This window comes from Xyrauchen texanus, chromosome 3, assembly GCF_025860055.1.
Source record: "Xyrauchen texanus isolate HMW12.3.18 chromosome 3, RBS_HiC_50CHRs, whole genome shotgun sequence".
NCBI lineage: Eukaryota > Metazoa > Chordata > Actinopteri > Cypriniformes > Catostomidae > Xyrauchen > Xyrauchen texanus.
In genome coordinates, this window is record NC_068278.1 from 10,445,595 (window position 1) to 10,460,824 (window position 15,230).

General features: G+C 41.7%; 1 protein-coding gene across 1 annotated transcript in view; it reads left to right on the forward strand.

Moving 5' to 3' along the window:
• Positions 1–1,057, forward strand: part of npr2 (natriuretic peptide receptor 2) — a 108,952-nt gene extending 107,895 nt beyond the window's left edge. Inside the window, exon 22 of the mRNA XM_052105133.1 lies at positions 532–1,057. Coding sequence (XP_051961093.1) covers positions 532–594 — 63 coding nt within the window. The 3' untranslated portion in view covers positions 595–1,057. The remainder of the gene's footprint in view (positions 1–531) is intronic.
• The last annotated feature ends 14,173 nt before the right edge of the window (positions 1,058–15,230 follow it).

Consider the following 15,230-nt stretch of genomic DNA (forward strand, 5'->3'; position numbering starts at 1 on the left):
TAGTACATTGTTATACATTTTGTTTTCTTTCAAATATGGAAAATAAATACATACAATAAATACAAGATGATAAGTATATATAGTGTCAAATTTCAGCACTTTTAAAATCCACGTTTTTAATCACTATTAACTACAAAAACGTATGTGATTAATCGTGATTAAAAATTTTAAACAACTGATAGCACTATTTATTATATAATTCAATACAAATCCCTAAAGATGGCATTTCAATCATTGATTATTATTGATATCATCATTCTTCTGGAAATACCCTAATGTTAGCTGGATTATGACAAATTCATACTGAAATATGAAATGAATTTACAGCATTAAGTCAATTCAAATTCAAGATTTTCTATTCCAAATGACGGCTGATCCTGAAGAGTAGTGTAAAAGAATGCTATTCCGAAAGTAGCCTCTCTTTCACTGTAATTTCTTATAGTGCATATTGGCCATTGTGGATGAGGTCCTCCAGCAGGCTTGCTGAGTGCTCATTGATGTGTGGTATTGATCTGTGCTGTTCTTTTTCAGGGTAAAGGCAAAATGAGAACCTATTGGCTTCTGGGAGAGAAGACAGATGGATATGTTACCTGACAGATGGCTATGTTACCTGAGTGCACTGCTGATGACAGGAAGTTACCACGCTGAGAGCCACTGCTTCATATATTTGTTCTGTGTCTGAAAGGGTGTTTCCCTCTCGTGCATAGAACAGCACATTATATTACCTTTTGAGGGAGGTCAATTCAGGTATATTTCATACCTGCTTAAACTGCAAAAATTGTATAGTTTTTTTTTATAATGACGTTTTCTTGTGCTGAGAGTTAAAGTATGTCTTTCCAGGTGAAATTCTTATTTTTGTGCTTTCTATATTTAGATTTGTGTTTTGGAAATTTGGTGATGTGTACTTGATATTTCCGTAGAGCACTCAAGGAAAGCCTATGTGGTGCATTGAAGGTGGGACTGAGGGCACAGAGCGATGTTTATCATAATGTAATATTTGTATATATGTATATCCAAGACATTGTAAGATATTTTGTTCAATAAACTGAATTAAAACTACATTTAAATGTGTCACTATTAATAATAGACTTGTAAATATGGTCTTGAAAGCTCTGAAGAGTTCTAATACTAATGAATCCTTCCACAAGTGCTAATTATCTCTGAATAAATCTTCCCTAAAGCTTTACAGATTATTAGCACAAGAAAAACATTTATTTCATACACTGTTGAATATCTCTTCCACAGAGCTTTGTCCTAACTCATCATTGTATTTCATCTCATTGAGGTTTGCTGATATGAATTCTAATCCAATTCTAATATAGCCTAAAGAGAATAAAATACACATATTTGAAATCACTTTTCCATAATTCCATATTGAAGCTTATGATATTCTATCCCTATAAATGCATTCACTCTGTCTGATCTATAAAGAACAGAACTTATCATTACTACTAACTCCACAGATGATCATTAAGAACGCATTTGTGGCATCTGTGCCTTTCATGTATCTTTGTATGTGCGTGCGTGTGTGCACATGTTCACTGCACTGCATGTTTTTTAATTACTGCCCACTCTCAGCTGTCACTGTGAATGCATTTGCAAGAGGTCATCCTGCAAAGCTTTGCACTCATGCGCTCTATAACAAATACGCTTAGCCATGTCTTTATGAAATATACTCACAGATTTCTATTTACAGTATAATTATGCTTATTACAGAAAAGCAGCAGCAAATGGTTGATAAACACTGTAAAACTTGAAATTACCTTTCTAGTTGTTTACAGATGACTGCTGGTTTCAAATTAGGATTTTGGGATGCTTGTCTGATTAATTGTGAGGTCAAAAACATTGATTTTGTTTCTGAAAACTGATATGTGGGTAGACCGTCATGGTTCCTGTTGTAACCTCCTTTCCCTGATGGAGGGAATGAGACATTGTGTCGAATGTAGTGACAAAAGGGGTCTTTCTTGAGAGCCTTGCATACCTCTGAACTTGAGAAAAGGCAGATGAGAAATTGGCAGACAGAATTTGCATGTCACGCCCCCAGACATATGGGTATAAAGGGAAGTGGGCATGCGTCTGCCAGTCATGTTTTTGCACTGAGGAGCCGAGAATAAGGTACGGCCGTTTACAGAGGTAGGTCTAGTGTCATGGCAAGGGGGACACAACGTCTTGTTCCCTACATCAGGGAATGGAGGTTACAACATTAACCATGACATTCCCCTTCTGTCACTCACTCGACGTTGTGTCGAATATAGTGACACAAGTGGTCCCATTTAAAACCGCCATGCACAAGACCATGTTACGTGAACTGCTGACACAGGTGCACACAAGCTACTGAGTGCTAGAAGAAACTGTATTGGCTGCAGGTAAACCTCCCCAACGCCACCAGAAAAAGGTGTCCCAGCACCCCTAAGAGGGGAACAGGCGACATGACTAACATGGGGCTATCATAACGCGATGAAATGCGTTGGGGAAGGCGACATTTTCCGTTCCTATTCTTTCAGAGGGAAAAGACCCTGCGGAGACCATATCCTGCCCAGAATGGGGTTAGGAAACATGTGGCCAATACGTCACATGGGTTGTCAAGCCACACGTGGAAGTGGCGCGGTGATTGGTCCTACCTGGTGAGGGAGGAGCTCTACAAACACAGCGACCAGGGGCAGAGGGACTGCCCAAGGGAGACGCGTGTCCACCGACAGTAGAAATACATCACAGGGAGTTGCCTGAAGAGGGAATTAGCCCTGTGGGGCACTACCTCAGTACAGAGCACTTGAGGCTCGTAGTGGGTCTGGCAGCAAATTCCTCCACTGAATTTGCAGGCCAGAAGGCTAGGGAGGAAGAACATCCAGCAAGCGAGAGCTTAGTGGCTAACCTGGGAGAGAGAGAGAGCGCACTGGATCACTTTGGTGATGGGTGCTATGTGCAATCGGAACACCCGGTCGGCTGTTCTGTATTACCGAGTTCTACTGGCTCGGACCTGAAAAAACACAGGACGAGGCCAATTCAATCCTGAGATCGTAGAATCTCACAAAGGTATTGGGTGTTGCCCAGCCCGCTGTTCTGCAGATGTCTGCTAGGTAGCTGCAGTTGGCCAGTGTACACGAGGATGCCACACTTCTCGTCGAGTGTGCTCGAACCAGCAAGAGGGCGGGCACGGCCTGGGTCTGGTAGGCAATGGAGATAGCATCAATGACCCAGTGCACTAACCTCTGTTTGGAGGCGATGTTCCCTTTTTGCCATCCTCCGAAGCAGAAAAAGAGCTGCTCAGAATATCTAAAGCTCTGCGTGCGGTCCAAATAGATACGCAAAGCACGTACCGGACACAGCAACGAAAAGGCTGGGTCTGCCTCCTCCCAGGGCAGCTTGCTTGCAGGTTCATGACCTGGTCCCTGAAGGGGGTCGTAGGAACCTTGGGCACGTAGCCTGGTCGCGGTCTTAGGATGACGTGAGTATATGCCGGACCGAACTCCAAGCAAGTGTCGCTGACAGAGAACGCTTGCAAGTCCCCAACCCTCTTGATGGAAGCTAGAACTATCAGGAGGACCATCTTCAAGGAGAGGGCCTTGATCCCAGGAGAGGAACAGACTTGGCCGGGGAGAATTCAGCCTCCGGGCGCCTCTAAGGAACCTGATAATTAAGTTGTGCTTACCCAAGGACTTGCCGTCCACAGCATCGTGGTGGGCCATGATAGCGGCTACATACACCTTCAAAGTGGAGGGGGACAGCCTCCCCTCCAACCTCTCTTGCAGGAATGAATGCATTGACCGAACTGTACATCTCTGCGGGGCTTCAGACTGGGTAGAACACCAATTTGTGACCAAGCACCACTTTAGGGCGTAAAGCTGCCTGGTAGAGGGAGCTCTGGCTTGGTTGATTGTGTCTGCGACCGCAGGTGGTAAGTCACTCAGATCTTCCATGTCCTGTCTAGGGGCCAGACGTGGAGGATCCAGAGGTCTGGGCGTGGATACCAGAGGGTGGCCCGTCCCTGGGAAAGATGGTCCTTCCTCAGGGGAATTTGGGATCCGAGAACCAAGTCCGAGTGGGCCAGTAAGGAGCCACTAAAGTGACTTATTCCTCATCCTCCCTGACCTTGCACAGCACCAGTGCAAGAAGGCTCACTGGGGTAAATGGTGCCATCTGTGTGCCAGCGCATCTGTCCCAAGAGTGGCCTCAATTAGAGAGTGGGCAGTGGGAATTGTCTTGGGAGGCAAAGAGGTCTACCTGTGCCATGCCAAACCAGCCCCAAATCAGCTGGATCACCTGGGGGTGGAGCCTCCACTCTCCGCTGAGCGAGACCTGTCGTGACAGCCCGTCCGCTGTCAAGCTTAGGTTGCCCGGGATATTAATGGCGTGCAGCGACCTGAGTTGCAGCTGACTCCAAAGGTGGAGATGGCGGGCGAGTTGTGACATATGGCGAGAGCACACTCCACCTTGGCTATTTATGTACACTACCGTTGCAGTGCTGTCTGAACACAGAGGAACCGCTGTGCCGGGCTCGAAGAGAGCGAGGCACTTGAGCACCGACTGTGAGCGCTCGTTCGTGAGGCGTGCTGTCATTGAAACTGAGTCTAACTCCATGCCGAGAAAAGAGATGCTCTGAACTGGGGCAAGCTTGCTCTTTTCCTAGTTGACCTGAAGCCCTAGTCGGCTGAGGTGCCTGAGCACCTGGTCCCTGTGGGCACATAGTGACTCTCGAGTGTGAGCTAGAATGAGCCAGTTGTCGAGGTAGTTGAGTATGCAGATGCCCACTTCCCATAGCGGGGCAAGGGCTGCCTATGCGACCTTCATGAAGACGCGGGGGACAGGGACAGGCCAAAGGGGAGGACCTTGTACTGAAATGCCTGGCCATAGAATGTGAACCGTAGGGAAGGTCGGTGTCGAGGCAGAATGGAGACGTGGTAGTACGCATAATTTAGGCCTACCACTGTGAACCAATCTGATGCCGAACGTAGGTTAGAATTTGTTTCTGTGTGAGCATTTTGAATGGGAGTTTGCGTAAAGCCTAAGATTGGCCGCAACCCACTGCCTTTTTGGGTATGATGAATTAAGGGCTGTAGAAACCCTTCATCTCGGCTGGAGGGACGGGCTCTATCGTGTCCTTGAGTAGCAGGGTTGTACTGTCTGCACATAAAAGTGGTGGCATTTTCGCTGTGCATCGAAATGGAGCGAATACCACTGAGACGAGGCGGGAGCCTGGCAAATTGAATCGTAGCCGAGTCAGATGGTCCTGGTCAACCAGCGCGATGGGTTGGACATCAAAAGCCACACGTCCAAGCTCCGTGCAAGGGGCACTAATGGGACGATACTTTTTTACGTATCGGGTGGGGCTTCGGGGGGGTGGTGCAGGCAATAATGCGTCGGGAGGCAAAAGTGCGTCCCGAAGTTTGGGTGCTGAGAAAAGATTCAAAGCTCATCCCTTGCTCTGCGCACGTGGCAGGGGGCATGTTAGAGACTAAGGAGGAGGTCCTGTGAAGACGTCCTCGGAACTCATCAGCGCCGACCCACCGGGGATGGGCAGTCGCTGGTCCGGAAAAGCCTGATCTCAGACCCCACACCTGGTGTATCTTAACATGCGTCCGGCACCTAGATTGGTTCGCAGCGGTAGACCTAAAGGACGCGTACTTCCACGTCTCAATTCTGCCGCAACACCAACCCTTCCTACGGTTCGCGTTCGACGGCCAGGCGTTTCAGTACAAAGTCCTCCCCTTCGGCATGTCTCTGTCCCCTCGCGTCTTCACGAAAGTCGCAGAGACAGCCCTTGCCCCGCTCCGAGAAGCCGGCATCCGCATACTCAACTACCTTGACGACTGCCTCATACTGGCCCACTCCCGAGAGTTACTATGCGCTCAAAGAGACCAGGTGCTCAAACACCTCAGCCGCTTGGGGCTTCAGGTCAACCGAGAAAAGAGCAAGCTCACTCCGGTTCAGAGCGTCTCCTTTCTCGGCATGGAGTTAGACTCAGTCTCAATGTCTGCACGTCTCACCAACGAGTGTGCACAGACAGTGCTGAAATGCCTCGCAAAGTTCAAGCCAGGCACAACGGTCCCTCTAAAACACTTCCAGAGGCTCCTGAGGCATATAGCATCCTCCGCCGTAGTCACGCTGCTGGGGTTGATGCATATGAGACCGCTTCAGCACTGGCTTCAGACTCGACTTCCGAGTCGAGCATGACGCCGCAGCACGAACCGTGTGATAATCACCCCTGCATGCCGCCAAACACTCAAACCCTGGACAGACCTCTGCTTTCTACGGGCAGGAGTGCCCCTGCAGCAGGTATCCCGACGCGTCCTGGTCACTACCGACGCTTCCAAATCGGTTTGGGGTGCCGTTTGCAACGGGCAAGCAGCTGCGGGCCTTTGGAGAGGGGCCCTGCTGGGCTGGCATATCAATTGCCTAGAGTTGTTGACTGTTTTCTTTGCACTGCGACAGTTTCTCCCCTTTATTTCGAGACAAACATGTCCTAATCAGGTCAGACAGCACCACTGCGGTAGCGTACATAAATCGCCAAGGCGGCGTACGCTCCTGCCACATGTCACGACTCGCCTGACGTCTCCTCCTTTGGAGCCAGCAGCGACTCAGATCTAGCTGGCCTACCACCTACTGTCGTAGACCCGATCAACCAAGCCAGAGCCCCTTCCACCAGGCAACTCTACGCCCTGAAGTGGAGCTTGTTCACAGATTGGTGTTCTTCCCGGGCTGAAGACCCACAGAGGTGCGGAGTTAGGTCAGTGCTCCTATTCCTGCAGGAGAGGTTAGAGGGGAGGCTGTCCCCGTCCACCTTGAAGACGCAGTAGACGGCAAGTCCCTTGGTAAGCACGACTTAATCATCAGGTTCCTAAGAGGTGCCCGGAGGTTAAATCCCTCCCGGCGAAGCCTGTTCCCCTCCTGGGACCTCTCAGTAGTCCTCACGGGCTGTCTGATACAGCTGGTTGTCTGGCACGTAAAAACACCTGCCCGCTCCTGTGTCAGACCACGTACACGGCTCAGCGCATGGCGTAATTTAAATTGGACCCCTAGTGTCGCTTCTCCGACACAACGTGGAGAGAGCGACAGAAGGGGAACGTCTAGGTTACGAATGTAACCTATGTTCCCCGATGGAGGGAACGAGACGTTGTGTCCTTCCATGCCACGTCGCTGAGCCGAGCCGCTGTAGTGGCCGGACCATTTCCGGCTCCTCAGAAAAATCCTGAATGAACTCTAGTATTTGCCTCACCTTTGTACCCGTATGTCCGGGGTTGGGGTATGCAAATACTAGCTGCCAACTCCTCATTGGCCTTTTTTCATAGATCAGAGGTATATTCGGTGCTCAAGAGAGACCCCTAGTGTCGTTTCTCCGACACAACGTCTCGTTCCCTCCATCGGGGAACGGAGGTTACATTCGTAACCTAGACGTTTTCCCTCCATGTTTATGTGTCTTTTTTTATTGGTTTATTGTCTCGTTATCTAGTTTAGAGTTCTCAGTGTTTATTGGTTATATCTGTTATGTGTTCTCCCATGTTCATGTATGTAAGCCTCATGTTTTCCTTTGTCCATTGTCAGGTATTGTGTTGAATGTAACTTTGGCTGTGTAGTCATTGTTTATAGTCACGTCAAGGTTATGTAAAGCCAAGTCAAGTTCATGTTTTATGTTTCATTCACATTTATATTTAGGGTTATTTGTATCTCACTTTTGTTTAATAAATTGCACTTGGGTTTATTATTTCATCATCATTATCTTTGTCATTGCCGTTGTCAGCAGCAACTTTACACATACTTAGTATGACATGTATTGATATTCTTGGTATGACTTTTCTCCCCACATTTTACGATAAAAAAATAAAATAAAATAATTATATATAAATAATAAAATAATTATATATATATATATATATATATATATATATATATATATATATATATATATATATATATATATATAGTTAAGAAGTAGAAATAGAAGTAAAAACAATTTACAACACAATAAAATAGGAAATATATAATGTATATACAAAGTATGCGTATGAATATGAAATAGCGCATAATATAGAGGTGGTAGCAGCAACAGTTTGACTAGCAATATGTATATTGAGCAAGGTAAAGTGCAATTGTGCAGTAATGTTGACCTGCAACAGGCTGATGTTATAGAGGTGATGTTGTAGATGTATAATGATAATATATAATATGATAATGCAGAGTGTAATATTGCTTCAAGTGTGTGGTGTTGAATAGTGAAACTAGTCCTGGTGTAGTCCTCGGTTCAGGACATGGATGGTCTGGTGAAAGAATCTCCCCAGAATTTTTGTTTCATCAGACCAGAATTTTCTTCTTCCTTGCTGAGCAGCCTTTCAGGTTATGTCTATATAGGACTCGTTTTACTGTGGATATAGATACTTGCCTACCTGTTTCCTCCAGCATCTACACAAGGTCATTTGCTGTTGTTCTTGGATTGATTTGCACTTTTCGCACCAAACTACGTTCATCTCTAGGAGACAGAATGTGTCTCCTTCATGATTGGTATTATGGCTGTGTCATCCCATGGTGTTTATACTTGTGTACTATTGTTTGTGCAGATGAACGTGGTACCTTCAGGCATTTGGAGTCCACTTTTTTTTTCTGAGGTATCGGCTGATTTCTTTTGAATTTCACATGATGTCAAGCAAAGAGGCACTGAGTTTGAAGGTAGGCCTTAAAATACATCTACAGGTACACCTTCAATTGACTCAAATTAGCCTATCAGAAGCTAATTGGCTAATTAATTGACATAATGTTCTGGGATTTTCCAAGATACTTAGAGGCACAGTTAACTGACCCACTGGAATTGTGAGATAGTCAATTAAAAATGAAACAATCTGTCTGTAAACAATTGTTGGACAAATTTACTCATGTCATGCACAAAGTAGATGTCCTGATTGACTTGCCAAAACTACAGTTAACTAATATCAAATCTGTGGAGTGGTTAAAAAATGATTTCTTCAGCACTGGTAGATTTTTTTTTCACTAGTTTTGACTATAAAAAATCCGAACAGTAAGAAAAATACTCCTGCTAAAAATACAATGTCTGAAAATCCTAAATATCTTATGCAGTGTTGTTTCTAAAAGATTTATAAAGCAAATTGATGTTATTTTAAGGATTTTTATATATTTTTTTTACAGAATCAAGAATAAGATTTTTGTCCTAATATCAAAGTTCTTACTAGTGGGAAAAAAATTATCTAACGTAGATTTTCTTGATAAAAAAAATATGATTGTGCCTAGTAACATGTGCATGTAAAATGGCTAGAAATAGCATTTTAGCTTAGCATAAAGCTAAATGTTCACATGACAATTTACACAAGGTTTATTTCTATTTCTTCTGCTCCAAACTTACTTCAAACGTACGTCTCTGTCTGCTCGTATGAATGTAACACATCCTAAGAAAGTGTTTCACCACTGTTCAAATGCACTTTGGATCGCAACATTTATATGTATAAATGTTTTCCAAATGAATAGTCTGAACATTAAATTAAAAAAAATTACAATAAAATGAATAGTAATCTCTTCAGTTATCAAAATACTTTTTGAATGTAACTGTACTCTAATTACCAATTATTTAAATTGTAACTGTAGTGGAATACAATTACTACTATTTTTTATTTTAAATATGTAATCCCATTACATGTATTCCATTACTCCCCAAAACTGTCCATAATTGGGTTTTAAGCAGGAATGGATGACGGATCATTGTGAAATTTTGCCATTAAAAATACACTTACAAATATCACAAATTGCTAATTTTAATAGTTTTACTAGTAACTAATGACATTTTTGAATGTGTATTTCTGAAAGTAATTTGTCATTTTTTATATTATTAATTACAGTTTTTACTAGTTCAAATGTAATTACTGAAAAAAAAGTACTTCCACTAATAGTAGCCTACACTGTAAAAAAAAAAAAAAAAAAAAAAGAAAATATATATATAAAAAAGATTGACTACTTTATTTTGCACATTTTTGCACATCATTTTTTTAAGTAAATCTTAGTGGAATAAAATTAAGTAAAATCTATTTAACTTCATGACATAATATTGATTAAAGTGAGTGACTGAATTTAACTTAAACATATAAGTAAATACAGTAACTTTTAATTACAATTATGTGCATGGAACTTAAATAAATGTAGTAATATTTAAATTATAATTTTATTAGAACGTCACGTTTTGAACTTCCCTTTGAACAAACATGTTTAATCATCACACAAGGAAACCTCCCAAATAAACTTGCAAACAGTGAAACAATGCAAGCTCACTAATACATTCAAGCCTAGTAAATGCTGGGAACACCAGCTTCGATAGTTAAGTAAAATTTACTTATTATATTTAACAGTGAAATTTACTCAAATGAGCAAATAAATATGTCAAAGGTTTTCTACTTTAGGATTGATAACAAACAATTAAAAATAATATTTACTTACTGTATAAGCTAGAGCATTCATTTTTACATGTTTGAATGTAGAATTTACTTACTATTGTCATGTTCAAGCTAATTAGCAAGTACATAATCTTTTCTGCTATATTTACTTTCATTCCTGATCTCAGTATTAGCATTAACAAGTGAAAATGTAATAGTTAATATCTACAATTGATATCCTGCATGTGATTTAATGTCGAAAGGGCTTGCGAAAGTTCATGTGGTTCAAGGTTCTTTATTCACCCCAAATTGAAAATCGAAAGGAAGTCAAACCAGTTTGGAAGAAAACGAGGGGGAGTAAATGATGACAGAACTGAACTGTGTGAGACTCACCTCCTCAACCCAGTTACCCAGTAAACAGCTTCTGTCTGTCTTGCTCTCCTCATAACCTCTGAGGTTAGTGCGCTCATGTTTGTTTGCTTTACGACGCCCTGAATTAATGTATCCTTTTAAATACGAATAACTTCTATATTTCTCCTCAAGTTGTTTATTTACGGCTCTCAGTATGTTGTTGTTGCCCTGGCAACGTGAACAAAAGCATGCCTCTGTCTAGTTTTCCGTTGGACTGGTCTGGGTCATTTGAAGCTACTCTACCTGTTTGACCTGTGAAATCGATGTAAATGTTATAAACACTAAATCTCTCAACAAAGGCATCGCCATTGCAGCATCACCTTCATTATACTAATATTCTATCATGATGAAATGTCTAGTGTTGTCTATTTCATCAGATAATTAAATCAGAGATTCTTTTATTTACTGAAATTACAACCTCTGCGCTTTTTCCATAGGTGAGAGCTTAACGCCAAAGTCTTTCTAGTGAGTCAGTCCACTGTCGGCCATCTTTGGAACGCTCTCAGGAGACTATTTCCAGTCAAGACAGTGCAGCTCCTATCTACCTCAGTGGAGAAAGACCAAAATTTGATATTATTGGAATCATAAATTGTGCTTCTTAACCTCATAAACACGCAATTTTTCCAGCTTGAATAGCTAATGCGCATGCGTGTTAGCGAGTTGATTGACAGGAGATGTCTGTATCTAAAAGGCTCTTTTAACTGTAAGGCGGGACTTCCTTTCTACATCCGTTGGCCGTTGGGTGCTAGAGCGTCTTGGTTGAGCATTCCAAATTCTCCTATTAATTTAAATAGAAGTGGCCCATCTCTGCTAAATAATCTCTGGTAATGGTGAACTAGCGTGTTATGACAGTATGTCACAGTTTGCGGATACCATACAAATTATTACGGAGAGCCTTGAAGTGACACTTACCTGTCGCAAAATAGTCAGTTTCTTCTATTTTAAAACTGCAATTTTATTGTAGGAAACTCCACACATAGTTCATTCCAAAGTATTGTTTAGTGTATATAATGTTCAAGATTAATTAAGTGATGAGCTGTTTTCTCACAAAAGCAGTGTATTCAACTTACTGAAGTATCTCCTCAAATGAAAAAAAAATGAAAAAAACAAACGGCCTCTTGTCTCCTCGCCAGTGTGCCACCCATAGAATGTCTATGGGACTGCCGGGTTATTCTATTTATGATAACCCTGTAGGCTCAACTATGTAGAAGGGTTCTGATTTAATGTAAAAATTATGTTTGGCATTTGCTCCAAGTGGTCCACTCCAAAATGCGTTATGCCAAACATTCCTAAAGGCATGTGTAAAGGATTTCTATTGGAATTTATACCCTCATTTGGATCCGGTGCAAAATATCCCAATGGACATTTTCTTAAAGGATTCCAACTTAAAATAAAATTAGATATTTTAGAAAAAGTAGGACTGCCCTTGTTAAACAATCCCAAATAAAGCAATGTTAATTGAATTTCTCATAATTTGTAATCAATCAATATTGCATCAAACAAGAATCCTGTAAGAGTCAAATATGATCGGATAAACTGGATTTAGTTTATTTATAAATGTATTCCTGTTTTTTTGACAAGAAATGTTCACCAATGGGATCAAATGCCCCAACAGGACACCAAAAGTAATGTCAAGAAATTAAGGATTTTAAAACTCCTGTAGCTCTTTAACTGATTTCCTGTGCAGTTTCAAGACAATTTTACAATACCATGCAAGTTTTGAAATGTAAACCTTGTAGGTATTTCCGTTTAGCCAGTAAGATTGTTTAGATTTTTAGAGGACCCTTATTTGATCCCATTAGGATCCTTTGGGTTTGGTTCCAAAATAAAGATACAAGCCTACACAAATTCCTTATGTTTTTTTTTTTTTTTTGCTATAAACAGCTTATCATGATTTGTTGCTCAATGAGCTATTCATCAAATTGTTCACCTCTCATTAATACACATAGAAGGCTGTGACAAACATTTAGCTAAAAAAAGGGAGCAGACAACATGACTAAAAATGAAAATTTTTATTATGAGCCTTTAAGATAAAACATTTGTCTGTCTTCACCAGTGTTCCCTACTGTCTGTCTACTCTACATTACATCTGTATGAAACATGTAACTGCCCCGAGGAATTGGTGGATCAGTTTTCAGATGACACAAAAGAAACAATCAGGTCCCTGTGGATGGACTTGTCCGGAAAGATTTGAAGAAATTATTGTATCCCGTTCAGTCACTTTCAGACAGTTACTGAATGTTATATTGCTCTGTCTAAGCTCATCCTCTAAACCACGAGCCAGTGGGCCCCAGACTGTTCAGCTGAGGTTAGAAGAGTGAGTTTTACTGCATAACAAAAGCTTGAATGTTCAGTTAAAAGAAAAGCATGGAGAAATTTTACCTATACATTTTCTAAATAATTTGTAGCCAAAATGTCTACTAATTTAATAGTTATGCAAACTGAACAATATTTCTATAAAAAGGTATTTTAAAACGTGATTTTGAGTATTAACACAATTCCAAAGACTCAAAACATCGGAAAGACGAAGAAACCCAATTTCTCAGAGGACCAGTTATGCAACAGGTTTGATTACTGCTTTATTATATGATTTTTTTTTACAATGGGTTGTGTAACATATTAGGTACGTGAAAAAGTTTCACTTGTGATCCACACTAGGCTTCCCAAGAACATTGCTAAACGAAACAGTTTTGCAAAGAGAAATGATGCAAAATTCAGCAATTACAGGAAACGTTTGGTGGAGGTTATTGCTGCCAAAGAGGGTCAATCAGTTAATAAATCCATGGGTTCACATACTTTTTCCACTCTACACTGTGCATATATACAGAGTGTGTTCAATAAAGACATGGAAACGTTACACTGTTAGTGTTCTGTTTGCTGAAGCAGACTGGGTTTGCCCATATCACGAAGATCATAGATTCATATATTTTTTTCTTGCAGCTCTATTAATAATACCTAAACCTATACTGTGTAGACACAACTATAACAGAGATACAAGATTTATGTACAAAATAATAATAAAAAATGATAATAAAATGAATAGGAATCAAAAATGCGCACACAAACATTTTGTCCTTTTGTTTCAATTTTGTGAGACTAAACACTGGACTTGTCCCAGAGGCACATTTAATATGAAAAATCGAATTCTGACATGCCTGTGTTGAGAAACACTGTCTGCGTTTGTCCACACTTTTTACAATCCATCATACTGCTTTCTGAAGAGATGGTTCCAGAGAGAGACTTATAACTGTGCGGTTGGATTTTTCTTGAACAATCTCTCAACAAGCATTTGAGGAAAGTGAGAGAGATATGTTTACCAGCTGGAGGAAACAGCAGTGTTCCTTGAGGAAGGAATGTAAATGTGATATGAAAAAAAAAAAAAAAACTTTTTTGCCAGCATGAAAAAAACAAAACACTAAATTATCCTCATTTAACCCTATTTGGTACTTTATTTCTTGATTTCATACAAAGTAGTAGGGAAGTACTTTTAATGTCCCAAACTAGCATCAGAATATTCACAGTTTATAAAACAAAACAAATAAATACTAATATTAGAATACTAATGGCATTTCTAACACAATTTGGAACCAAGAAGGATCAAATGATATAATATTAGAAATGTATAGGCTAATTTTGCATTAAAAAAAGCCTTTTTTAGGACAATTAAGAATTTACTATAATTTCTAATGCTAATATACAGTAGCATAATATTAATGATAATATTATACAGTGGAAAGAAGTATGTAAACCCTTTGTGGGTTTAGCTGTTGTGGCAGGGCGGGGCCGGGTTGTGATTATACACACTCGGTCCCTTATCAGGCTAAATAAGCCTCCGAGAGGGATAAAGGCCGATGGCAGATGGTGGTGCGAGGAGAGGGAGATCGTTTATGGACATGTCCGTCGTGTGTGTTTGTGTCTTTTTAAGTTTATCATTAAAACGATTATTTATAGTGCCAAGCCGGTTCTCACCTTCTCTCCCTTTTATATCGCGTTACACTGGTGCCGAAGCCCGGGACGGAGGAGGGATGCCCGTTGCGGAGTCCTTAACACTGCCATCCACCCAGGGGAGCGCCGCTGCCATCCACCGGCCGCCGTCCGCGAGGCGAGTGGGGACTGGACTCCCCAACCGCCTGGAGCGATGGAGCCGCGTTTCTGCCATCCCCCAGAAACGCGGAGGGGTCAAAGGAAGACCGCCGTCCGCGAGGAGAGGAGGGAAGTGTCTCCCCGACCACCTGGAGCGGTAGGGCCGCTGCCAGGGGCGGAGGAGTGTCCCCACGAGTCGCCGACTCATCAGTCCACAAAACATTTTCCCAGTAGTGTAAAGGTGCTCTTTAGCAAACTTCAGGCATGCAGCAATGTTTTTACTGGAAGTCTTCAGCTGTCACTGTAGGGTTCTTTTTTACCTCACTGAGAATTCTGCAGTGTTCCCTTTGAGTCATGTTGGCTGGACGGCCA